Consider the following 26,164-nt stretch of genomic DNA (forward strand, 5'->3'; position numbering starts at 1 on the left):
CCCTGATCTCTAGGCTCCTCCCCCCGCGTTTCCCGCGGTGTCCGGAGGCGCCTCCTCTGGCTGGCTCGTCACGCCCTCGGGGAGAATTACCCCAGTCCTCCTTTTAACCACTTTGCCCACTCAAATTCTGATTTTCCGAGGTATCTGGGCCTCCCTAGGTAGAATTCTAACCCCGACAGTACAGGGCTGCCGGCAAGACACTTACCTGTCTCTTTAAGAACTTCGGGCCCCTCGATCCTCCTGTCCCTTTAAGAGTTAGGGCCGCTCGGTGGGGCTGCCCCTTTAAGGCGACGTCGGAGCAAAGGATGTCCGAGAGGTGCGGGGGGCGCTCGCGGGACCCGGCGCGGTTCTAGTTCCCGCCAAGCCGCCAATCAGTTGCTTTCGGGAGCAGATTTTCTGGAAAAGACTTCCTCCTCGGTCGTCTGCTCGGCGCGAGTGGAAATGTTTCCCAGCTCTACTCAGAGAGCGCGCGGATCCGAGCGACACCCCCCGCGGCCCCGCGTCACATGGGCGCTCCCGGGCGAAGCCCCGCCCCCTCGGTCCACGTGGTCGGCGGCGGAGCTGGAGCGGCTCTGGCCGCCGGGTCTGCGCAGGCATGGGCCCCGGGATGGCGGGGACCCCGTCGGCCGGTGAGTTGCTTCGGGACGGGCCGACGGGGCCAGGGGGGTGGCTGGCGAGAGAAGGGGCGTCCAAGAATGTTTGGACGGAAAAGGAGCCCCCCAGACACAGGAACGGCGGAGAGAGTGTCCCCCAGGGGGATGGTGCGGAAGCGCGGGAGAGGGTGCTCCGGGAGCCTGCGGGGCAGAGGAGCGCGCCCCCAGGGAGGCTGAGCCAGTGGACGCAGGGACGCCTGGGGGGACAAGCGGGCAGAGAGGGGAAACCAGGTGAAAGCTCGGGCCGAAAGGCGCCCTGGGGGGCTAGGTTGGCAGGAGAACGTCAACGGACCCGCTCTCTTCCCGCAGGTGCTGCTCGCTTCTCTTGCCCCCCCAACTTTACAGAGATGCCTCCAGCCTCAGAGTCCACTCGTTTCTCCTTGGAAGTGTTGACGGGCCCGGATACGGAGCTCTGGCTTATCCAGGCCCCCGTAGACTTCGCCCCAGACTGGTGAGTGGCCCCAGGCCCCCTTCCGAGAATACTGCCCATCCCAGTGGCTGAACCGAGGGAAATGGGGGGGGGGGGCATTCCTAGGTATCCAGAAATGCTGCTTCTCAACTCCAGTCCCTTCATGCCTAAAGAATCTGATCAAGTTTCTGCCCTCCCCCTTTCTCCCTTCAGCCTCAATGGCCGACTGGTGCCTCTTTCTGGCTCCCAGATCGTGAAGGGCAAGTTGGAAGGCAAGCGGCACCGCTATCGGGTCCTCAGCAGCAGTGGCCCCCGGGATGGAGAAGCAACGCTGCTGGCCCCCTCAGCAGAGGCAGAAGGGGGACTCACCTGTGCCCCAGCCGCCCAGGGCAACCTAAGGATCTTTGAGGGTCCCCAAGACTCCCGATCTGGGACTGCCCTGCAGCCCATCCCAGCCAGCCCTGCACCACAGATTCCCCCTGGCCTGAGGCCCCGATTCTGTGCCTTTGGAGGTAGCCCACCAGTCACAGGGCCTGGATCAGCCTTGGCCCTGAAGTCGCTGTCCTCGAGGAAGAAGAAAAAGAAGAGGCACACGCCAGAGGCCTCAGTTCCTCAGGAGACAGTGAATGGACATGGGGACCCAGAGGTAGATATGGCTTTGGGGTCCTTGGAGAGAAATGTGGGAAAGAAGAAGAAAAAGCAACAGCTGAATGAACTGGAAGTGGTGGAGCCAGTGGCAACAGAGCCTGCATCTGAGATGCTGGAGCCGGTGGGGGTCCTGTGCCCATCCACCACCAAGAAGAGGAAAAAGAAACCCAAAGAGGCAGAAATGGGGATGCTGGAGCGAGAAGAAAAGGCAGAGCTGGAACTTGTGGTTAAAACAGAGCCTCTGGAAGAGACACTCCTCTCCCCACGCAAGAAGAAGAAGAAGCAGAAGAGGACAGAAGGGGCAAAGCCAGAGGAGGGGGCGGGCATTGAGGCTCAGCTGCAGGTGGAGGTGAAGCCAGAGGAGGAAACCCTTCCAGTGCCATCCTCCAAGAAGAAGAAGAAAGAAAAGGGGCACAACGTGATGATGGGGCCCAGGACTGAGACTCCGGAGCCGGAGATTCAGCCTCTGGAGCTCCATGGGGAGATGATGGCGCCTGACCTGCCGCTTGGGGTTGAGCCTCAGGCTGGGGCAACACCAGCATCGGCGAAGAAGAGGAAGAAGAAAGAAAAATGGCAAGACGCAACGACACAGTCCGGGGCAGAGGAGGTAGCATCACAAGCAGTGGGGGCGCCAGATGGCCTGGAGCCTCACATGGCGCTAGCATCCCCCAAAAAGAAGAAGAAAGACAGAGGACACAAAGTGACAGAGCCAGGGACTGAGATGACTAACTCCCCAGGGGAGATGGTGGCGCTTGAGCTGCCAGGTAAGGGTGAAGCTAAAGCCAGCGTACATCCGGCATCCACCAAGAGGAAGAAGCAGCGGGGCCAGGAAAGCGGGGTGTCAGAGGCAGTACCCCAGGGGGACACACCAGAGCCACTGCTGGATCTGGAGCCTGGGGAAATGGTTCCCACAGGACGGGAGAAAAAGCGGAAAAAGAAGCTGCAGCCGAATCCTATGTTGCTGCCTCTGGAGACCCCATGATGCAACTAAGAAAAGCTGCAGGTGCGCGCACACACCCAGCCATCAGAAGGCGAGCACCCCCTCGGGTGACTGTGCCAGCACAGCAGCCAGAGCCTGGGCCTGGAAAGCGCTTTATTCCATGAGGGTGTCCTGGCAGCGGGGTCATCTGGGAGCTTTCAGGAAGGGCTCGTGTAGGACATCGAACAGCCGCCGGGCCTGGGGGAGGGGAGAAACCTGACATTAAATGACCACTTGTGTGCCAGGTCTGGAGTGCACGTTTCCTTCTCCGGGTTTGGAGGGGCACCAGGAACTGAGAAGTAGCCTAATCTGGACCCCGCCCCACACTGGCTTGAGGTCGAGCTGGTCCCCGCCCTCTCTGGGCCTCAGTTTTCCCCATTGGTAAGGAAGACATGCAGACTTTCTAGAGCTGTAGAGCTTTGGGACCTGTGGTTCCATTGATGGACTCATGCCTCAAGTCCATTCCCAGAGCTCTTACCTTCTGGGGCCCCAGGCCAGGACACAAGGCCAGATCTTCCCTCGATGCCGCGATGAGCTGTTCCAGAGACTGAGAAAGGGAGGGAGGGTCAGCACAGGTGAGCAGGAAACAGCCCACCCAGCTGATCGGGGTCTGCGCCATCAGAGGTGAGGCCAGGTGGGGGGCCAGGAGAAGCAGGAAGGGTGGGAGGAGGCATGGAGGTGGGAGGAAATGGGTGGAGGGCTTCCTAGAAAAGGCAAGGGGGCAGAAATGCTTGATCAGGAATAGGGAGGGGGGGTGTTCCTTACCCCAAAAGTGGTCAGGAGGGTCTGACTGTCCGTCTTGTTGACCGACTTCACCGTGGTGAGACACTCACTCACCTGGAGTGGGGAGGAGGCAGAGGTGTTCGATGAGGACCTTTGTTTTTTTGACTAGAAGGTCACCTCAGAGTGACCCCCAACTAGCCAGGTGGTGTGGGTCACGTGGTGAGAAGACAAATACCTTCCATCTTGAGCAGGTTCTGCCCAGAGGAAGACTAGGCCCTGGCTCAGATACACTGCTTGCTCCCGGTGCATCTCTGGTCAGTGGCCTCACTACCCGGGACCTCTGCTTCAGGCACTTGGAGAATATGTTCTAAGACCCTCCCTCAGCAGATCACCCCATGGATACTCTTCCTGTGTGTCAACTGTGATGAAGGTTTATAAATTCATAAAGTAGGCACAGCCTGCGAATGTGCTCATTCGCTCAAACCATCTTTTTTCTTGCAGCATTTTTGGACCTTGGGTAACTGGAGGCACAGAAGGTGAGCCCGTTAGGGGGGACTACTGTATCCACCTCAGGGTGGCTGTGGGCACTGCCAGCACAGTGGGTGACCGTAAATCTCTGAATGACACCAAGTGGCCTGGGGATTGGCCGGCTCCGTTCAGATCCCAGTGCTGCTAGATCCCAGTTGAAGGGCGGTGGGCAAGCCCTTCCTTCCCCATCTCATGGGAGTTATCAGAATTGGGGGAGCAGGGGATAATGTGAACTAGGTTGTTGAGCTGATGTACCCAGCAGGGAGTTAGTTTCACACTTGGGAGCTGCTGACACAAGGCCTTGACTGTCCAGCAGGCCCAGCTATGTGACCTGACCTTAGAAGCCCCAGGAAATGCATCAAAGGCAGGGGCCATTGCTCTCCTGGGACCCCAGAGTACACCATTCAGTCAGCAGCTGCTCCCTGAGCACCCACTGAGTGATGGGTGGGGCTGGGGACCAGCAGAGACAGAGGCTGCCCCAGCCCTGCCTCCGGGGGCACCCAGTCCAGCGGGAGAGACAAGTCTCCTGGAGTGGGGGAGCCCAGTAGGGGCACTTGACCCAGCCTGGGGGTCAAAAAGAACTCCCAGGTTGAGAGCATCAGAGCTGAGATGTGAAAGATGGGGTTCCAGGAGAGGGAGCAGAACACACAGCAGGAGGGGGCTGGGCCTGCAAGGAGCAACAGTGCAAGGGCAGGGTGGGATGCAATTGGGCAGCATGTGGTGAGAGGACAGGGCTCCCCCTGAGGACGCTAAGAGCCCTGGGAAGACTTGGAGCTGGAGAGCAGGAGCAGCTTTGCTTAGGAAGACCCCCTGCTGCCCTGTGGGTGGAAGAGGGGAGACAGGAAGCTGAGGGTGGGCTGGGGTATGACCTGAGATCAGAACTGACTCAAGCCCCCCCAGGAAGGAAGTGGGGAGCAGCACGGACAGCGAGACGAGGTGGCTCACCCGGGAGACGAAGTCCTGTTCCAGCTTCTCCATCAGGAGGTCTGCTGGCTTCTGCTCATAGGCCTTGTAGGTCTCCAGGTAGTGCCCGGCCTCCTCGGGGCTGGGGTGAGAGGGCATTCGGTCAGCGGGGTGAGGGGGTCACGTTTTCCATTCACTTCATTACGGCAGCAATAATTGCTGACACTCGGGCCTCCCTGGTGGCGCAGGAGGTAAAGACAGCGCTATCAAACTATCGACGGCAGCCACTGCAGCATGAGTTCCAGCCCTGCTGGCCAGAGAGCAACCCACATGGCACAGCAGACCTCTCCTACCTCGCCCGCTGCTCCCCGCAGCAGTGAATTTCAGTAGATCTGCCTGTTCTATTTCTCACTCTGTCTCTGGGGAAACCTCTCAACCCCCAAATCTCTGGCCTATACCCCAGTTCTACACAAAAAAATATAGCTCAACTTCAAAAGAAAAGCAAAGGGCACTGATTATTGAATCTAACAGACATGACAGGATTTACTAATGGCCGGTAATTTTCACATCGGGCACTATTTTTTTGGACATGTCATTAGCTGTCTCAAAGGCAGCTGAAACAACTAACTTATTAAAAGGGCCTGTGCGGGGTGCAGGGCAAAGGAACTCAAGTTCATTGGCATTGGAAACTGTGGACCTTTTTTCTCTTCGGAATTTGAGAATAATGAGTGAAGTCAAAATAAATAAAGTATTTGTATTGAGGCATTTTTTGAGCCTTTGAGATCCAGCTAGTAAGTCATGCTGGCTGATGAAATGACAATTTCTAGTCTTGAAAGATAGACTCATCTTCCTAAGTTTACTTTTTTCCATGAGACAGACCTCGGTACTGTTGCCCGCTGCAGCTGACATGCAAGGATGGAGCTGTTGTGTTCTGGACACCCCAAGTTAGCACCCCACGGCCAGCTCCATGATCTGCTTTGATTTTTGCCCTCTACGCTATAACCAGGATATCTTTCCACATCAGCTGACACTCCCCGACCTCCTTTACTTAATGATTGCAAACTGTGCCACAGTTTGTAGGAAGACACAGAATTCCCCGGGTACGGGCCTGGCTCTGCGTTAGCCATTGTCCTAAATCCATGTGCAGAAGACTCCAAACTGCCCAAGAGATCCCATAAGGCAGCTATTATACAGAAGACCAGAGGGGTTGAGGCACGTGCTCAAGATCACAAAGCCAGAGGGTTGGAAGGGTAAGGAAACAGCAGCCTATGTGGATCTGACCCCCAGGGCTCTATCCACTGTGCTGCTTCCCATAAAATACAAGTGATTTACACCTGCTTTTGCTTCACCATACAAGTAATGAATAAATATGTTTCCAAGTTGTCAAAGAGTATAGAGATACACACCCTTAAGGAGGACAGAGATTACAAATACATTTTTCCTTGGGCCTAAAACTCCATTCCTGGGGTCCAGGGCAGAGGCAGACATGTTGCTGGTAAAAGAAAAAGACTAAAAACTCCCAAGTGATCACCCACTAGGGGGTCCTGACCTGGTCCATCCAGAGTGGATGGCGGATCCAGAAAATGGACTATTAAAACAATGAATGACCAAGTCACAAAAAGACATGGAGCCACCTTAAAGCACACCGCTAAGTGAAAGAAGCCAATCTGAAAAGGCCGCATACTGCATAGTGGTCTCCACGGGTAACCCCGCCTAGCCAAGGTGTGTGGTGGGTGGTACTATGTAGATTTGTGCAGTTATACTCTATGGCATTCACGTCTCCCTAAGTGACATGTGATTGTACACACACACACACACATGCTGTGTGTGGATAGCATCTTTAATTTGCTTTTGACTTGTGAACGCCTTATGAACACATCACCTGTTCTTCAGCAAAAGAAAATCTGACCATTATAGTCAGGCATCATTTAACAACGGAAAAATGTGTGGACCTCCCTGGTGGCGCAGGGGGTTAAGTCGCGCCACTATGAAGCTATTCGCAGCCACTGCAGCACAAGTTCGATCCCCACCCAGGGAGCTGACCCATCTGGCGCAGCAGACCTCTCCTGTCTCCCCGCTGCTCCCCTCAGCAGTATATTTCAGTAGATGCGCCTATCCTGCTCCCCACTCTGTCTCTGGTGAGTCCTTTCACCCACCATATCTCTGACCTGCACCCCAGCTCTTGTATACATAAGTAAATCAATCTTAAAAAAAGAAAAGAAAAATGCAGGTCAGGCAGCTTTATCGTGTGATCATCTTACTGCGGAAGTCTATTCCTACCCCAGGACAATAAAAATCTTTTCCCATTAGACTTCTTAACTCTTTCATTGCAGTTTTTCTTCTCATCTCTAGAATTCATCAGGATTTATGTGTGGTTTGTGGTGTGAGGAAGGGATGTCTTTTTTTTTCCCAGCTGGGAAGCCAATCTAAATGGTCTTTAGAAACCTAACCATGGGGAATGAATTAGTCAGCCAGATTGGATGTCTAACTCCTTAGTGCCTACCATGGTCCAGGGAATTCGAGCTACATTACCCTATAAGATATTACGACCCTACTTTACAGCTGAAGACACTGAGGCAGAGAGAGGCTGTGCCCCGAGCAGGCTCACATAGGGAGTCTGTGGGAGAAGGGAAGGGCTAGGATGGGAGACACCTCCCTCTCACCTCCAGGCAAGGATAAGGGTGCACTCGGCCAGGATGCACATCTTAGCCAGTTCCTTGAGGGCCTGCTGAGGATCTTTCTGGGTAGAGAAGAAAATCAGAATAAGAGATCGGGGCGAAAACAAGGAATTATAGCCTTAAAAATATATTAGTATAGAACTCCAAGAGCTCTTCACTTAAACAATACTCCCTAAAGCCCTGTGGGTGCCCAGCCTACACAGAATGGAGACCTAGATTGTCAGGTGCCTTCCCAGGGCTCAGTCTGATGAGAGAGACAGACCCACCCCCAGACAATGATGACCCGGAGTGGCAGGGTTGAAGTGAGGGAGCCAGAGGAGTGTCTACCCTTCTTGGAGTGGGGAGGGAGAGCTTCCTGGAGGAGGAGACATTGAGCTGGGACCTGAAGGAGGATGAGAAGTGAAGGTAGCAAAAGAGAGCAGAAAATTCCAGACAGAGGAAACAGCATGAACAAAGGATGGGAGGAAAAAGAGGGCTGGAGGAATTGCAATTCTCTGGAGGATGGGAAATGAAAGCATGGTCACATGGAAGCCAAGAGGTGAGTCTGGAAAGCTGGGTGGGGTCGGACCATGGTCGCACAGGGCCTCATGGACCGTGGAGGGCACCGGGGAGCTGTGGAGGGGTTTTGACATCAGATCTGGGCCTTAGAAGGCCCCTCTGGCTGCTGCAGGGATGGGAAAGGTAGAGGCCGGAGGCCAAGAGACAAGGGAAGAGGCTGGGGCAGAGACCCAGAAGAGGGAGGAGAGAGGATGAAACACGCAAGGCAATTCAAGAAACATGTAGGTGGCAGAAGGCGGGAATAGCTGAGGGGGTGGAGAAGGAAGTGTTGGGAAATTTTGCAAACGCAGGGTGTTAGCCTCCTGTGTGACAAATGGTTCCCCACTGTTGTTTCAACCTGCGTTTCTCCTGGGAAGGGAATCCCCAGCCCATTTGGCTCCCTCCAGGCCATTTCACAGACGGGGCCAAGGAGCACAGGGGCAGTGACCCCTCCCTGCTTACCACGTCCACCTGCACAAGCAGGACCCGCAGGCTGAAGTTCTTCCCCAGGCTCTGCAGCCGCTCATGGATGTAGTCTGGGTGGAGGTGGTGGTAGCGGAGGCTGTGGGAGGGGGGCAGGGGAGAGCCGGGATGGAGGGGGTCTCAGTCTCCCCAAGGCCCCACGAGCCCTTTATCACTCTCTGGAAGAGAGAGAGTGTGGACAGCACAGGTGCGCAGGCCAGCCAGGGTCTGAGGCTCGGAGAGGTTAAGTGACTTGCCCAAGGTCACCCGTCAAGGAGGGGGCGCAGCAGGCACCAGCGCAAGGGCTGCCTGGCTCCGGCTCCCTGGTGGGTGGACCTGGCTTCTTTGCTGAGGAAGAGAAGAGATTTGGGCTTCGGGAATGAGAACCCTAGAGAGCGTGGAGCAGGCAATGCTATGCAATTTGGTCTCGGGGAGCAAGGCCCTTCCCTTGCCTCTGCTGTGGCCTCACAGGGTGCTGGCTAGAGAGGCGTGAGGCGGCATCTCCACCTGGGAACACCTCTCTAGCAGCGGCCAGCTCTCATGCCCAGGAAGGACAGAACTTAGGTGTTTCCTAAGTTCCCTCTTCGACTGTCTAGAGAGGGCCCGGCCCCCAAGTGTGGAGGGGGCCCTCACTCAAGTGGTGGAGTGTGAAGTTTCCATGGTTCATGTCAACTCTAGTGCCGGATGCCTGGGATATGAGAGACCAAGCCCCTCCTCCCTCAGACCCAGGCCTAGCCCTTCTGCTCTGCGCTCCCCCAGCCAGGCCCACCCCCTCCCACACAGGGTCAGACCCAGCCCTGGAGCCAGCAGGACCAGGCCCCAGCAGGCCTCCTCCCATAGAAAGGCCCACAGCATGGTGAATGCCACACCTGGGTCTCTTGGGATGCCCTGGCTGGTGGGTGGGCGGCCCCTGAGCTCACCTGAGGAAGAGGGCACAGGTGCTCTGGCCCAACACGTAGTCAGGAAGCACGTCCCCAAACTCCCAGGGCACGCTGCGCACGAACTTCAGCACAGGGTTGCCCCTCTGGGGAGGGAAAAAGGGGAACAATGCTGACTGTGGAGCTACCGCCACCCCAGGGTCGCCTCCACCCCTTCTCACACCCTTTGCCCTCCTCCTGCCTTGCGCCTGGGTCTTCTCGAGCTTCACTCTGCGCCTGGGAAGGCTGGAATGTCCTCCCCATGGAGGACTGTGACCTAGGCCCTCCCCGCTCCAGGCCTGGATGGAAGACAGACCCTCCTGGTTCCTGGCACAGAGCGCCCGAGACGCTCGTCTCCTCCCATGTGGTGAGAGCACCGGCAGCACCCCGGGTTCTGACATCTGTCTGACCCCCCATCCTGACGCCGGGCTCCCTTGTAAGCCCCTGATAAGCACACTAGGAGCAACGTCTGTTCACTGACAACGCTGGGCAGGCTCCTGGGTGGGGGCTGGTCACCAGAAAGACCAATTCATGATTAGGAGCTTGGAATTTTCCAGCCCTGCCCACCATCCTCCAGGGAAGAATGGGGGATGGAGTTAGGACGTGACCATGCCTACGTGAGGCAGCCTCCACAAAATCCCAACAGTGGGGCCTCCCTGGTGGCGCAAGGAGTTAAGCATCAGCACTATGAAGCAATCCGCAGCCACTGCAGCATGAGTTCGAACCCCGTCCAGGGAGCTACCCACATGGCGCAGCAGACCTCTCCTGTCTCCCCGCTACTCCCCTCAGCAGTGGATTTCAGTCTGTCTGCCTGTTCTGCTCCCCACTCTGTCTCTGGTGAATCCTCTCACCCCCTGCACCTCTGGCCTGTACCCCAGCTCTTGTACGCATAAATAAATTAAAAATCCCAAAAGTAGGGGATTCAGAGAGCTTCCAGATGGTTGAACACATCCCCAGCAGGAGGGTGCTGCACCCCAACTCCGTGGAGACACAAGTCCCTGCATTTGGGAGTCTCCCAGACCTCACCCTATGAATCTCTTCATCTGGTTGATTGATATTCTGTGTCACGTCCCTTAACAAGCTGTGAAGTTAAGGAAGAATTTCTGGGTCCTGTGAACAGCTCTGGCAAATTAATGGGACCCAAGGAGGGGGTGGCAAGAACTTCCAGTCTGTAGCTGGTTGGCTGTATAGGCCTGGGAAGTGTGTATTTTGGGGGAGGAGTTTTGTGGGACCGAGGCCGGAGCCCGTGGCCTCTGACCTGATCCCAAGAAGACAGGGTCAGAATCAAGTACAACTGCAGGACACCGGCTGGTGTCACAGAGAATTGCCTGGTGTGGAGAAAACCCTCCACATGTCTGGTGACAGAAGTGGAAATGACACGGGACACACACACACAGTGGGAGGAGCTGGGTTTTCCCTACACAGACAAAGGAAAAAAACTGGGCTTTCTTCCCTTTACAAAGACACAGATGGGTTCACTCGCCTGAGAGCTCATGGCAACTCCGCTGCTCGGCAGAGGTCAACCCCAGGCCTGAGTTCAACAGCTTTGCAATGAACAAATGAACCTGGGGACAAGAAATAGCCCCCTGGGCCTCCCTGGTGGTGCAGGGGTTGGAGACACAGCGCTATCAAGCAATTGCCAGCCACTGCAACAAGAGTTCAGTCCCCAGGCAGGGAGCTACCCACATGGCACAGCAGACCTCTCCTGTCTCCCCACTGCTCCCCTCAGCAGTGTATTTCAGTGGATCCGCCTGTTCTGCTCCCTACTCTGTCTCTGGTGAATCCTCTCACCCCCCACACCTCTGGCCTGTACCCCAGTTCTTGTATGCATAGATAATCTTCAAAAAAAAAAAAAAAGAAATAGCCCCTTACTAGTGGTCTCATCCCCAGCCTGAAGAGTTGGGGTGTGATGGATTGAACGTGTCCTAAAAATTTGTGTGTTGAAATCCTAACCCAGATGTGATGGCCCTGGGAGGGGCAGGGAGGGGATTCATTGTGAGGGCAGGGCCCGTGTGGGTGGGATGAGTGTCTTTGTGCAAGAGGCCCCGAGGCGCCCCCCTTCCACCAGGTGGGCACACACGGAAGACAGGCCCCTGAGCCAGGAAGTGAGTTCTCACTAGATCTAAATTTGCAAATGTGCAGGTGCCTTGGTCTTCGATTTTCCAGCCTCAGGAACTGAGAGAAATAAACTTCTTCAGCAAGGATATGGGGAAAGAGGAGCCCGGAAATGCCCCTGGAAGGAATGTAAATCGATGCAGACATTCTGAAAAGTGGCCTGGACCTTCCTTAACATACTGAAAAGTAAGAACCACCATGCAACCAGGACTCCCACTCCTGGGCCTCCCTCCTAAGAATCTAAACCATTACCTGGAAGAATCGGAAGCTCTAGATGTTTGCTGCGGCATTACTTACGCCAACAGAGAAACGGAAGCAACCTATGTGCCCACTGAGAACTGGGTGGGTCAAGAAGATGTGGCCCATCCACACCATGGGATGAAATCCAGCTACAAGGAAAGATTAATGTTGCCATTTACAGTAAAACTTGAGGGGAATATAGGGCCTCCCCTGTGGCGCAGTGGGTTGAGCACAGTGCTGTGAAGCTGTCTGCAACCTCTGCAGCATGGGTTCGATTTCTGGTCGGCCAGGGAGATACCCACATGGCACGGCAGACCTCGTCTGCCTTGTCTGCTGCTCCCCTCAGCAGTGTCTTCGGTTCGTCTACCTGTTCTGCTCCCCACTCTGTTTCTGGTGAATCCTCTCACCCCCCACACACACCTCTGGCCTGTATCCCAGTTCTTGTATAAATAAAAATAAACCTTTAAAAAAAAATTGAGGGGAATATAGGAAGGGCAATTAGAAAGATGGGGCCCCCCCTGGTGGCGCAAGGGGTTAAGTCTCAGCACTGTGAAGCTGTCTGCAGCCTCTGCAGCAGAAGTTCGATCCCCAGCCAGCCAGGGAGCTGACCCACATGGCGCAGCAGACCTCTCCTGTCTCCCTGCTGCTCCCCTCAGCAGTGTATTTCAGTAGATCTGCTTGTTCTGTTCCCCCGCTCTGTCTCTGGTGAATCCTCTCACACACACACCCCCGCCCTGTACCTCTGGCCTATATCCCAGTTGTATGCATATATAAATCTTCAAAAAAAAAAAAAAAAAAGAAAAAGAAAGTCAGATAACAGATTATCTCACGTATATGTGCAATATGAGGAAGTAAAACATAAATGAAGCAAACGAAACACAAACAAATGTGTGGACATTGATAATGAAACTGAGGTTATCAGAGCCGAAGGGGTTAGGGAGTAGGAGTAAGGGTGTAATGGATGGTGGTGGGAGTTTTGATTTGTTTTTGATGTTTTGTATTTTCCCTTCTTTGCTTTTTCTTTCTAATAAAAAAAAAGTAAAAGTAACTAAGAAAGAAATTTCTGTTGTGTAAGACACCTAGTCCACGGGATGTTTGTTACAGCAGCTCAACAGGACTGAGACACAGGCCTGTGCAACCCCCGCATAGTAGCTGAATGTGTGACTGGATGAACGGAGGAGTAAACGTGCTGCCAAGAGCATGACAGCCAGAACCCCCTGCCCACCGCCAAGTCATCCCTAAACACTCTTTCCCATCACAAGGCTCAAAGTCCCCATTCTCTACCTGTACCCCCACCTCACCTGCCGAGGGCTCACAATGATGCTGGTGGATTTTGCCCCCACTTTGGGGGCCTGTTTGGGGGTCTCTTCTGCCAGGGGTTCTGGCCCCGTGGGTCGGGTGGCTACAGCCCCTCCAGGAGGCCCCGAGATGGCGTACTCAGCATAGCTCTGAGGGGCTGGCTGCGGCAAGCTGTCCGTGGTGGGAAGGCTGCGTGTGGATTTGAATAAGGGCTTGGCCTGTGGGGAGAGATAAGAGGGAGGGAAACATTCAAAATGTGAATCGAGCCCCTTCTCCCCACCTCCTGGATCCCTATCCTGGTACAGCCAGCCCCTCCCTCCCTCTCTCTCTGGCCACAGCCATCACCTTCCCAGTCTGTCCTTCACCCCAAGTGCCCTGAGTTGGCTCCTGCCTCAGAGTAAACAGAGCAGTCACCTTAGCAGGAGACTCTTGAAAAATCTGTCTCTGGCCCCTTGCCTCAGGGACCTCACCTCCCACTCACCCTCTACTCCACCCCTGCTTTCTCCATTCCCACTGGTCTTGCTCAAGCATGCAGGCACTCTCAGACCTCAGGGCCTTTGCCCTCTCCTCCCAGATGTCACCAGATCATCCTACACCTCATCCTACACATCCTACACCTATCCCTCTATTTGTGCCAAGATTTCACCTCCTCAGAGAGGTCCTCCCTTGACCCCACGAGCAAAGGTAAGGCTTCTCCCCACCACACCCAGTTGGTGGCAGCTGGTATAGACGTGTGATGCTTAATGACAAGAACAAGTCTGAGAACTGCATCTCTGGGTGATTTCATCATTGTGCCAACGTCACTGAGTGCAGTTATGCAAATGTAGATAGCACAGCCTGCCACACAGCTAGGCTACATGGGTCAGCCTGTTGGGACTCTGTCACATAATACGGTCTGCGGGTGACTGCAAGGTGGCAAGGGAAGCGTGACTACTCAGCAGCCGCCAACTGTATTCCTGTGGGACGAGACCTCGGTGCTGCCCGAGCCTCTCCAATTTACGGAAAAATGGCAAAAGTGCAGACTTCTTTTTAATTGCAAAATCTTCTAATTCTTAAATGTCAGCAACAAATTCTTTTCTTGCAAAGACCAAGGTTCTGCCACATCAACTACATCCCAGCCACTCACTGGCTGCCACTTCGCAGCCTTAGCCTTCTGAGAACCACCCTGACATTTTATAGACAAGGAACTCGGCCGCTGTTACCCCAAGGTGACCCTGGCCTAACATTTCCTAACCCACATTGTGGGCTCCCCATCTCGCAGCCCTACCCCGGGAGGAGGGGCCTCATCCTCGTCCAGGGGGATGATGAATTTCTTCCTTGTGGGTGGCCCTGCGGGCTGGGGAACTCCATCTCTATCCATGCCGAGGTTCTTCTGGGACCTGAAAATAAAATGTGGCGGCAGGGAATGAGTTCGGTGTCTGCATCCCCATTCCTCTCAAAGGAAACCCCTTTCTTACATCCACTCCCCCCTCCGCCCCCCAAAATGCCGTGCTTCCACAGCGTCCCTCGCAAACACCCAGCACACTTGGTTGCATAAAGCCCCGCCCCAGTCGCACCTGCACCTACGGCTCGCCCCGCCCTTTACCGGTCCTCAGGTTCCATCCCCCCAACTTCGGTTTGCCGGCCCAGCGGGGTCCCCAGTCCCCGAACCTCCGTCCACTCAGCCCCCAGGGCGCGCACCTGGAAGCCCACCCCCCCCCCGCGTCTCGCGCCAGCTCGAGACACTGCAACGTGATTGGCTTCCGCACCTGCCAATCGCCACACGGTCAACTGCCCCTCTCGCCCCGGCCCTGCGGTCTCCGCGCCGCGGCCAAGTAGCGGCCTCCTGGGCCCTCCGACGCCGGGACGACCGGTCGGGGAATCGAGGCGCCCACCGCCAGCGCGGCCAGCGCGGCCCCAGACCTGCCGCACTTCCGGCCTCTCTAGCTCTCCCGCCCTCACCGTTTCCCAGCAGGGTAGAGCATAGAGAGGGGCGGTCTCCGCGCAGCGCTCTATGGTCCTGGAGGACCGCCGAGGTTTGCGTTGGAGACAGCGGCGGGTCTAGCCACCTGCTTCTCTACCTGCTACCCGGGCCAGTGCCAAGGCCATTACTGAGCACGGTTTGCCAACCCTGACTCCGGGCAGGGCTCCGTGAAGAAGAGAGGCTCCACTAGGTCCCTTTTGTTTGGGGTCTGAATCCCAGTTGGGCCAGACTTAGCCTTGGTTTCCCCATGACTCATCCATGCCCTGTATAGACCCCAAGTGCCCCCTTGTTCCCGGGCCGGGGCCGGTCAACGGGAACCAGCGACAGCCCCGCGCTGCCCTCCTGGACCTCACAGCCCAAAGGGCCAGAGGGACCCCTTCTCACGCAGTGACGGCCCAGAACGGGCGATGCCCTCCGGGGTTTCTATCCGAGCACCGAGGGCAGGGGGCGGGGTGGGGCAGGATAGGGACAGGGCGACCTCACAGCCCGAGGGCTGGGAAGGGCTTCCTGGAGGAATGGACATCGCCGAGACCCGGGTGATGAGTTAGTATTAGTCATTTCCTGAAAGGATAGTATCACACTGTTCTAACTTGGAACTCCGATTACTAAAGAGAGAGAACATATTTTTGTGAGTTTATTGGTCTTATATATTTTGTCTTCTGTGAATTGCTTGCTCATATCCTTTGCTCATTTATTTTTAAATAGGGCTGTATGCCTTTTTGATTACTATTAATTTGTGGAAGTCCTTTATGAATTCCGATTCTAATTCTTGGCTATATATATTCCAAATATTTCCTCCTAGCTTGTATTTGTATTAGCTTTGTTTACGCTCTCTCTACGTGTAACAACCCACCTTCGTGTTCCAAATTTCCATATGTACACAGGTCAATTTCTGACATTTCTATTGTTTCCTGGGTCTCCACACGACTGTTTCTTGCCTCCCCACCATACTGCTTATTCTGATATATTTTGTTATCAGACAAATCTCCCCTGTTCTGTTTCAAAACATTCTTTTGTTTGTTTGTTTGTTTGTTTCAAAACATTCTTGTACATTTTCTCTTCTAGATGGATTTTAGCAACTGTTTTCCAGTTCCATGAAAAATCCTAGTGGGACTGAGACTGGAATTGCGTGGAGCTGATGAATTCATTACAAAAATATTGACATCTTTTTCATACCCATGTTGTCTCTCTCCATGGATTCTGGCTTTCTTTAGGGAACACTGTGGAAGATTTTTTTGGAATTAATCTTTATTTATACGATTGATTCATGAATACATTTCTGTATTATTCTCCTAGAGATGCTATAACAAAGGAACAGACGCTGAGAGGCTTAAACAACAGAAATGTATTGTCTCGCTGTTCTGGAAGCTGACAATTCAATCAAGGTGCTGGCAGGGCCGCATTGCTGTGAGGACAGCAGGGAAGGCGTTGTTCCAGGACCCGCTCCCAGCCGCTGGCACGCTCAGGCACTCTTGGCTAGTACAGTGCTTCCTCTGTGTCCAATTCCCCATTTCACAAGGACGTCTGTGTTCTGGATAAGGGCCGGCACTAAAGACCTCACATTAACCTGGCAATCTCTGTAAAGACTTTATTCCCCATCACCTTCTGAAGTACTGGGACTCATGACATCAGCCTATCTTTTTGGGGGGAACAAGATTCAAGCCATAATAATTTCTGCTTCTTTTTATAACCCTCCTTCTGAGTTCATTTTACGTCTCACTAGTGTGTACTGTCTTCTAATTCTGTCCAAGACCACTGAAGATTGAAATTTTGTGAGTCTTGCTCATTTTGAAAAGAGCTTTATGTCACCCTTTTAATTGGAATCTCAAATTCTGGGATCTTAGATATCTTTCTTGCAAAGTTCGACGAGATCGGTCTGGTCTCCCTGACTTCTGGTGGCTAATAAGAAGTCTACCGCCACCCCACCCACCTCCAATTCTCCTTCCTTCACAAGCATTCTCATAACTGGGCCTAATTTTTCCCAGCTCACTTCTAATCTGGGCAGTGGGCCTTGCCAGCAACTCAGCTTCCCTGTGTCCATCAGTTCACTTGTCTCAAATGGGTTTAATAACTGTATAATCTTTAGGGGAAGAAATGACCATATAAAGTGCCTAAATTGTATATGGCCCATGGTAGGTGCTATATATAAGCAAAACATCCCTTGATGGAGTCCTGAACTGAGTCTGGAAGACTCGACCTGTGGTGGCCACAGCTGTGTCAGAGGACCTAGCCACCAGAAGGGACTGAAGGACGGTGTGGTCTGTGAAGGAACAAAGACACAGACACCCAGCCCTACACTGGGAGCCTCAGCTTCCCCATCTGTAAGTGCCAAAGTTGTGAGGATTCAATCGGAACAGAAAGATCTGCCTTATGAGGGTGGGGGTTCACTCATTCATTCCTTCATTCCTTACAGACCGTGCCAGGCACTGTGAGCAAATCAGACCAGACAGCTGGGGAGCTGAAGGAGTTCTGGGGAGACAGACCATAAGGAAGAAACATATGACTTGACCCCTAGAGCAAGGGGTGACCTGGGATGCCCACAAGTTAAAAGGCTACACAGAGAAAGAAATTACAAGATTAAAAAGATGTCCTAGTGAATGGTAGGAAATATTCACATAGTACTAGCAGGAGTTGGTTGTCAAGATATATAAAAACTCACACAGTTCAACCATTGAAAAAACAAAAAACACAATAAATGGGCAGCAGATCTGAACAGACAATTCAGATTGGAGATCCAGAGACCAGTAGACATATCGCAAATGTTCATTATTTATTTTATTTAAAGGTTTATTTTATTTACTTATGCATACAAGAACTGGGGTACAGGCCAGAAGTGCAGGAGGTGAGAGGATTCACTAGAGACAGAGCGGGGAACAGAACAGGCGGATCCACTGAAATACACTGCCGAGGGGAGCAGCAGCAAGACAGGAGAGGTCTGCTGCGCCAAATGGGTCAGCTCCCTGGCCAGGGGATCGAACTCAGGCCATAGCGATGACAGCACTGAGACTTAACCCTTAGGCCACCAGAGAGGCCCCTCATCATTTATTTTAATAAGAGAGGTGGCAAGTTAAAACCACAAGCAGATACCATCACACACCCCTGAGGAGAACGGCACGTATTAAAAAGAACTCTAACAAGTGCTGGAGAAGGCGAGGAAACAAGAACCCATCACATGTTGGTGGGAATGTAAACTAGCTCAACCATCGTGGAAAGTCATCTGGATTTGCCTTTGCTCAAAATGGAAAGATTGTGCCCCTCACAATCCCACTCTTGGACATTATCTTTGACTAGATGGATGTGAAACCATCAATGCCAAAAAGAACTGCACCATATTCCCAGTAGCCTTGTTTATAATGGGGGGGAGGGTAGCCTCAATGCCTATCAGCAGATGATTGGGTCCACACCATGGGGTGCTATTCATAAGGAAAGAGCGATGCCGGCATTTTCCACAAAATGGAGTTTGAGAGAATGGTGTCCAGTCAAGCAAGTCAGAACAATTAAAAAAAAAAAATCTAGGGCCATCCTGGTGGCACATGGGTTAAGTCTCAGCGCTATCAACCTATCACCAGCCACTGCAGCATGAGTTCGATGCCTGGCCAGGGAGCTACCCACACGGCGCAGCAGACCTCTCCTGCTTCACCCGCTGCTCCCCTCAGCAGTGTATTTTGTCAGTCTGCCTGTTCTGTTCCCCGCTCTGTCTCTGGTGGATCCTATCACCCCCCCACACCACTGGCCTGCACCCCAGCTCTTGTATGCATACATAAATAAAATAAAAATTTTAATAATAATAAATATTACCATTAACTGGAGAACTATCAAAATAGACTGGGGACTTACTAGGAGCTAAGATCTCACAATAACCCTCCCCTTGGGTCCCAAGAGTTCATATGGCAGATGAGGGTACAGAGATCACAGCCAAAGACGCAAATGGAAAAGAGTCTCTGACCGCAAGCGAGGAGCTTTTCGAGGCGGCCAACCTAGGCGGACTCAGTTTCTCCACAGGGAACGAAATTGCCATCGAGCCTGCGACACAGGCCCTTTCCGCCAGGGGGCGGTGGCGCACCACGAGAGGATCGGGGCGCCCAGGGCTGCTCAGTCTGAAGTTCCCGGCGCCACACGCCGGGGCGGCCCCGCCCCCTTCGCGCACCCCAACCCGGCTCTGCAAAGGCCCCGCCGCCCGCGGGGAGGGTAGCGCTGAGGCTGGGACGCGGGGCGAGGAGGTGCCCTCGCGTCTCCACTTCCCAAGTTGAATGTCTAACTCGGTTCCAAACTGGCACTTCGAGGCTCCGGATTCAAACTTCGACTCCCAGAGTGGCGAGTTCGAATCCCCGGGTCTCCGCACTCCGGCCCGCGTCCAGCTCGCAAGCCCCGGCCGCGACTCCCCGGGGCCCCGGCCCCGCCCCGCGCTGCCGCCCTCGGCCTGACCCCGCTCGGGGCCGGGCGGGTGGACCCGGGGGCGCGTCCCAGTCCCGCCGGGGGGCGGCGGGGCGCGGCGGGCCGGGGCCGCGGTGACCCGGCCGGCGTCCCCACCCGCCTCTAAACTTAGCTGCGGTGACGCGCGGCCGGCGAGGGCTGCGGGCTGGGGACGCAGGGGGGCCGGGGCGCAGGGGAGGCGGCTCCGCTCGCCGAGCCTCTATTTATAGCGCCCCGCGCCCGAAATAGCGCGGAGCGAGCGGCCGGGATGACGCGGGAGCCGCCGGGGGCTGACTCACCCGGCCCCGAGCACGGCCCCCGGATGGGGCCGAGCAGGCCCCGCGCCCGGCCCGCGCCCTCCGGACACCCCGTCGCTGGACGGCCCAGGGGCGCGGCGGCCCCGCGGGCGGAGGCGGAGCACAGAGAAGGGGCTGCAGCAGGAGAGACGCGGCCGGATCCCCGCGGGACTTCCCCGCGGCCAGCCCGGAGACACTAACTTCGTGCGCGAGGCCTCGGGAAGGAGGGGGCCGGGCCGGGCGCCTCGGGCTCCAGCTACAGGGCTGGGGCGTTTTTAGGGCCCCGGGATGGACCCCATAACCCGGACACTGCATGCGCCTCTCTCCGGGCCTCTTGACTGCTCCAGGCAGTTCCCACCCCCCTGAGTGCCTTTTTCTGCCTCCTCCGGCTGCAGAACTCCCACTTGCAGGAGACTTGCTCGGTGCTAAGCACAACTGCTCACATGTACACTCTGACTCACTGGACTCCCTGGGAGCCCCGGGTGGGCAGAGCCAGGGCCCGCGCAGTCATCAGCATGTCCGGCCAGCACAAGTCAGGCCTCAGGAGGAATTTACTGCTCGATATATTGATACATTGGTGATTAAATGCAATGACGTGGCCCAAAGGAACCCGGAGAGGAAGGTGCTTTTATTTCAGTCATCAGTCAGAAATGAAGAAAGCCAGCCTGAGAAGGATCACAACTAGTGGTCTGCTCTGGCTCTGGAACTAGGTCACCTGACCCCAAAGGCATTCAGGTCCCAGAGCACCCAAAGGGCGCGAGGGATTCACAGAGTGCAGTCCACAGAACTCCAAGGCGCTCCCAGCACTCTTGCAAGCAATCAGTGAGGTCACAATTCTCATAGTAACACGCAGACACGCACCTGCATTTTTCATTCTCACTCTCTCCTGACAGCTTGCACACTCAGCACACCCAACACAGAAACAGGTGTGAGAATGGAGTTACCCACTGTTGAGCCAGCTATCAACGGGATTCGCTCCTCTTCTCACCACATTTTCTTTGTTTTGGAAAATATGATTCCTTCTTATTAAAAATACATGACTGCGGGGCCTCCCTGGTGGCGCAAGAGGTTAAGCACCACACTATGAAGCAATCCGCAACCTCTGCAGCAAGAGTTTTCAATCCCCGATCCGCCAGGGAGCTACCCACATGGCACAGCAGACCTCTCCTGACTCACCCGCTGCTGCCCTCAGCAGTGTATTTCAGTCAGTCTGCCTGTTCTGCTCCCCACTCTGTCTCTGGTGAATCCTCTCACCCCCCCTTCTCTGGCCTGTACCCCAGCTCTTGTCTGCATAAATAAATAAATATTTAAAAAAGAAACACATGACTTCTGTGACCATGGAATTGGCTTGTTTGGTTTTTTTTTAGTGTAGAAGAACTGGGGTGTAGGCCAGAGGTGGGGGGTGAGAGGATTCACCAGAGACAGAGTGGGGAGCAGAACAGGCGGATCTACTGAATTACAGGAGAAGTCTGCTGTGCTATGTGGGTCAGCTCCCTGGCCCAGGATCGAACTCATGTCATATGGTGATAGCACTGAGACTTAACCCCTAGGCCACCAGCATAGCCCCGTTGCTATTTTATTTATTTATTTATTTATTTATTTATTTATTAAGATTTATTTATTTATTTATACAAGCACTGGGTACAGTCAGAAGCGCGGGAGGGTGAGAGAATTCACCAGAGCCAGAGCGGGGAGCAGAGCAGGCAGAAGGACCGAAGGACACTGCTGAGGGGAGCAGCGGGGGGCAGGAGAGGTCTGCACGCCATGTGGGACCCTCGCTGGCAGCCAGGGATCGAACCGGTGTTGCAGAGGCTGCAGGCAGCTTCGCAGCCCAGTGCTCAACCGCTGCGCCACCAGGGGAGGCCCTCTGTTACTATTTTAAATGCAGCAAAAATATTTCTTAAATTTCCTGGTTTTAATTTTGAATACTGATAGATACAATACACATCAACAGCAACTCTGGGGACCTCAATATTTTTTATTTTTAATTGTTTTTCTCCATAATTTTTAAGAGTATAAGGTGTCCTTACACCAAAAAAAATTTGAGAGCCACTGAACTAACAGTCACAACCTGAAGGAGGAGAGTGTGGGGCACCATTTTAATTGGGGATGGAGAACAGGAGGGCAGGGGACTTTTTTCTGTCAAAGGAGCATCTGAGAGCCCAAAATGTAAACTTCGTAAAAAAGTTACTTGCTTGTAGTCCAGGGCCTCCCTAGTGGCACAAGGTATTAAGTCTCAGTATTATGAAGCTATCAGCAGCCACTGCAGAATGAGTTTCATCCCTGGCCAGAGGGCTGACCCACATGGCGCAGCAGACCTCTCCTGTCTTGCCCACTGCTCCCCTCAGCAGTGTATTTCAGTGGATCCGCCTGTTCTGCAACCCATTCTGTCTCTCACTCCCACACACACACACCCCCGCCCTGGCACCTCTTGCATACACCCCAGCTTTTGTGTACATAAATAAATAATTTTTTTCTAAAGTGTCTTGCTTTCTATATGGTAGAACTTCCACAAATAATTATTGAACAAATGAACTAAGGAACCAAAAGTTTTTAATTGCCATTGGAATTGACTCATTGTGTCCTAGAATAAGAGCAGTATTTAAAATATCACCTAGGGCCTCCTTGGTGGCGCAGCAGTTGAGCACTGGGCTGAGAAGCTGCTCCCAGCCTCTGCAGCACCAGTTCGATCCCCGGCCCCCGGCAAGGGTCCCACATGGCATGACAGACCTCTCCTGCCGCGCCCGCTGCTCCCCTCAGCAATGTACTTCATCAGTCTGCCTGTTCTGTTCCCCACTCTGGCTCTGGTGAATCCTCTCACCCTCCCACACCTCTGACTGTACTCAGTGCTTGTATAAATAAATAAAAATAAATCTTAAAAAAAAAATAAAATATCACCTAAAAGATAATAACATTCAGAATACTCCTGTAAGTTAGATAGCAAAAAGACCATATCATAAGCACAAAATAAATAACAGGCCTCAGGTTAAGCTTTATTATCAAATCATATCTATGACTGATAGCAGCAAATAACTAGATGTGCCTCAGGAAGAAATTTGTTACCAAGAGTCTAATTCATATACGTTCTAAAGAAATTGTGCCCTCTAGAAGTCTCCTCCTTCAAAAATTATTTTTTTGAAGATTTTTTTTAAAGATTTTTTATTTATTTATGCAAGAGATGGGGCACAGGCCAGCAGCATGGGAGGGTGTGAGGATTCACCAGAAACAGAGCAGGGAACAGAACAGGCAGACTGACTGAAATACACTGCTGAGGGGAGCAGCAGGGAGACAGGAGAGGTCTGCCGTGCCATGTGGGTCTCTCCCTGACCGGGGATCTAACTCTCGCTGCAACGGCTGAGGATAGCTTCATAGTGCTGAGACTTAACCCCTTGTGCCACCAGGGAGGCCCTTCAAAAATTATTTTTAAAAAGAACAGGCCCAATGAATGACTGGGAATCTGCTAGGGGAAGGGAGAGGGAACAGACTGTGCAAAGGCCCTGTGGTCAGAAATAGCTAGGTGAGTTTAAGAAGAGGAAAGACCCATATAGCTGGAACAGAGAGAGCTAGAGAGGGTGGCAAAAAAAAAAGAGGCTTGGCAATCAAGGGACCAGATCATGAAAGGCCTTGAAGGTTGTGGTAAACATTTGATTTTTTTCTGAGTGAAGAATGGACTATACCGGATAAGGAGGGAAGCAGCAATCCCAGAGAGGAAGCAACTGCAGTTGTCCAGGGATGATCAGATGGTGGTTTGGGTAAGGGTGACAGGGCTCAAGAAGAATGCTTAGGTTTAATGAACAGTCACATGAATATAAAGAACAGACGGGGGAAGAAGGTTGAGAATTCTGACTGAGGCACTTAGAGTTAAGTTAAAAATCAGTGAACTAGGGCCTCCCCGGTGGCGCAGCGGTTGAGCGCTGGGTTGCGAAGCTGCGCGCGGCCTCTGCGGTGCGGTGCCGGTTCGATCCCCGGCTGCTCCCCGGCCACCGGAGGAGGGTCCCACATGGCGCGCAGACCTCTCCTGCCGCCCGCTGCTCCCCTCAGCAGTGTCCTTCGGTCCTTCTGCCTGCTCTGCTCCCCGCTCTGGCTCTGGTGAATTCTCTCACCCTCCCGCGCTTCTGACTGTACCCAGTGCATGTATAAACAAAACAAACAAACCAGCAAACAAATAAATAAAGCATGCCTCTATAAAAAAAAAAAATAGTTTTAAAAAATCAGTGAACTAATAATCACATCAGCCTGGAGGAGGAGACTGTGGAACACCATTTTAAGTGGGAATGGAGTTTTCTTTGAGACATCTCAGTGGGAATGTCAAGTAGGCAGGAGAAAGCTCTGGGCTCAAGATTGAAATCTGAACATCACCAATCTTTCTAGTTTGTTAACTCCTTATTTCTGTTGCAATTTCCATCAGATCAATAGTATTAAATATTGGTGGAGGGCCTCCCTGGTGACACAAGGGTTTAAGTACCGCACTATGAAGCAATCCACAGCCTCTGCAGCATGGGTTCGATCCTCAGCCGGCAAGGGAGGAACCCACATGGCGCAGCAGACCTCTCCTGTCTCGCCCACTGCTCCCCTCAGCAGTGTACTTTGGTCAATCTGCCTGTTCTGTTCCCTACTGTCTCTGGTGAATCCTCTCACCCCCCACACCTCTAGTCTGTACCCCAGCTCTTGTATGCATAAATAAATAAATCTTTAAAAAAATACATGAATAAACAAACAAATAAATAAATAAATATTGGTGGACCTCCTAATAGGCAATATTCTCTTGTTTATAAGAATTTGCTGTTTTAGTCTTTTCTTCAAAAACAATCCAAATGGAAATTTCTTCTGTGCCTTCTGATTTGTACATCTTACTTCTTTTTCTTGTCTTATTGCATTTGCAAATACTGTAAGGACTAAAATTTTAGAAAATAGTAATAATAAGGAGGGGGCCTCCCTGGTGGCGCAAGGCATTAACTCTCAGCACCATGAAGCTATCTGCAGCCACTGCAGCATGAGCTCCATCCCTGGCTCTCCTCAGCAGTGTATTTCAGTAGATACAGCTGTTCTGTTCCCAACTGTCTCTGGTGCGTCCTCTCACCTCCCACATCGCTGGCTCACACCCCAGTTCTTGTAGGCATAAATAAATCTTTAAAAAAACAAAACCAAAACCAAAACCCGGGCCTCCCTGGTGGCACAGGGGTTAAAGACAGCACTATCAAGCTACTGCCAGCCACTGCAGCAGGAGTTCGATCCCAGGCCAGCCAGGGAGCTGACCCACATGGCGCAGCAGACCTCTCCCATCTCACCCACTGCTACCCTCAGCAGTGTATTTCAGTGGATCTGCCTGTTCTGCTCCCCACTCTGTCTCTGGTGAATCCTCTCACTCCCCATACCTCTGTCGTATACCCCACTTCTTGTATGCATAAATAAATATTTAAAAAAAAAACAAAAACCCAGGTGGCAGATTTCTCTCTGGCCTTCTGAATATACATCTCATTTTTTTCTTATCACATTTGCAAAGATGTCGAGGACGCTGTCAAAGGACAAAGTTGATTGATTCTCACAGACTGCACATCACGGCCCTGGAGAGGACTTATCTCACTATCCCCATCCATGAAGGGAGAGACAGAGGCACAGTTCCTCTTGGAGTTCCTTGATGACCTAGCCACAAGGTCCTTACCTTGACTGCATCACAAAGACCCTGTTGCCAGCAGCTCAGATTCACAGGTCTTAGGAGGACCTGGGGTAGGTAGAGGGGTGGCAGGAGGGGTGCTCCATTCAATCCATGACAGAGATTGGAACAGGAAAATACGAGGGAGGGGTCCGAAGCTCTGTGATCGCATACCCCAATTCCAGCATAGAATGTTGGGGCACTCTCCTGTGAGAACCCAGAGCAGTCTGTAGGTGCTGTTAGGAGAAGATGCTCCCCACCTTCTCCTGGGCCCCTTTCACGGTGAGGGAGAGAAATCTTAAGGGAGTCTCTTTATTCTTCAGCTGTTTGTGTGAAAAGTTCTCTTTCATGAAACTCCAAATGATAACAAAAGCCAACGGTCACGCAGCGCTTAACCATGCCAGGCCCTGTTCAAGTTGCATGTCTCTTAACTCATTTAAATCCTCACAAAATCCTGATGATTTTGAAAGGGGTGATTCTCCTTTTCAGAGCAATAAACCAAGGTGCAGAGAAGCTGGAGCTGCAGCTGAGAAGTTTCAGAGGCGACATTTGAACCCCTCTGAGTTTGGCGTTGGGTATGGGGTCTCGACCACAACCCTGTTGTCTCCTGGTGACTCCCTGTTACGTGAGGTTAGGTGAGGACTCTGGGGAAGTCACTGCCAGATCCAGGGTCGGCCTCTCAACCACTGCTGTGGCTGTCCTGGCCAATATGGCAGCTGTGGGCTGCACATGGTTCTTGAGAACTTAA

General features: G+C 53.2%; 2 protein-coding genes across 8 annotated transcripts in view; one reads left to right on the forward strand and one right to left on the reverse strand.

Moving 5' to 3' along the window:
• Nucleotides 1–576: 576 nt before the first annotated feature.
• Nucleotides 577–4,908, forward strand: POLR1G (RNA polymerase I subunit G). 2 transcript variants are annotated; one of them, XR_005126139.2, is made up of 4 exons: nucleotides 577–629; nucleotides 963–1,104; nucleotides 1,276–3,948; nucleotides 4,841–4,904. XR_005126139.2 is itself a non-coding variant. In XM_037516785.2 (3 exons), exons 1-3 carry the CDS (start codon nucleotides 596–598, stop codon nucleotides 2,690–2,692), a joined length of 1,593 nt encoding a protein of 530 aa, XP_037372682.1. In that variant the 5' UTR covers nucleotides 577–595; the 3' UTR covers nucleotides 2,693–4,908. The 2 variants fall into 2 exon arrangements, 1 of the variants encoding a protein (XP_037372682.1); XM_037516785.2 differs by having other exon boundaries at nucleotides 1,276–4,908.
• ERCC1 (ERCC excision repair 1, endonuclease non-catalytic subunit) overlaps nucleotides 2,773–26,164 on the reverse strand; it is a 44,943-nt gene continuing 21,551 nt past the window's right edge. For 2 of the 6 annotated variants that reach the window (XM_054697247.1, XM_037516786.2), the window contains 9 exons: nucleotides 14,359–14,470; nucleotides 13,094–13,309; nucleotides 9,441–9,544; nucleotides 8,521–8,620; nucleotides 7,507–7,583; nucleotides 4,886–4,985; nucleotides 3,455–3,526; nucleotides 3,168–3,236; nucleotides 2,773–2,887 (listed from right to left, as the gene is read on the reverse strand). In XM_054697247.1, coding sequence (XP_054553222.1) covers nucleotides 2,834–2,887; nucleotides 3,168–3,236; nucleotides 3,455–3,526; nucleotides 4,886–4,985; nucleotides 7,507–7,583; nucleotides 8,521–8,620; nucleotides 9,441–9,544; nucleotides 13,094–13,309; nucleotides 14,359–14,451 — 885 coding nt within the window. In that variant the 5' untranslated portion in view covers nucleotides 14,452–14,470 and the 3' untranslated portion in view covers nucleotides 2,773–2,833. The other 4 variants (XM_037516788.1, XM_037516790.1, XM_037516787.1 and 1 more) reach the window with 4 other exon arrangements.

This window comes from Talpa occidentalis, unplaced genomic scaffold, assembly GCF_014898055.3.
Source record: "Talpa occidentalis isolate TD23 unplaced genomic scaffold, MPIMG_talOcc4v2.1 talOcc4.17, whole genome shotgun sequence".
NCBI classification, from domain to species: Eukaryota; Metazoa; Chordata; class Mammalia; order Eulipotyphla; family Talpidae; genus Talpa; species Talpa occidentalis.

Coding starts and splice junctions, on each gene's coding strand:
- POLR1G (XM_037516785.2), top strand. CDS start 596: ATGGGCCCCGGGATGGCGGGGACCCCGTCGGCCG. Junction 630..962: donor GGCGGGGACCCCGTCGGCCG/GTGAGTTGCTTC, acceptor CTCTTCCCGCAG/GTGCTGCTCGCTTCTCTTGC. Junction 1,105..1,275: donor GTAGACTTCGCCCCAGACTG/GTGAGTGGCCCC, acceptor TTCTCCCTTCAG/CCTCAATGGCCGACTGGTGC.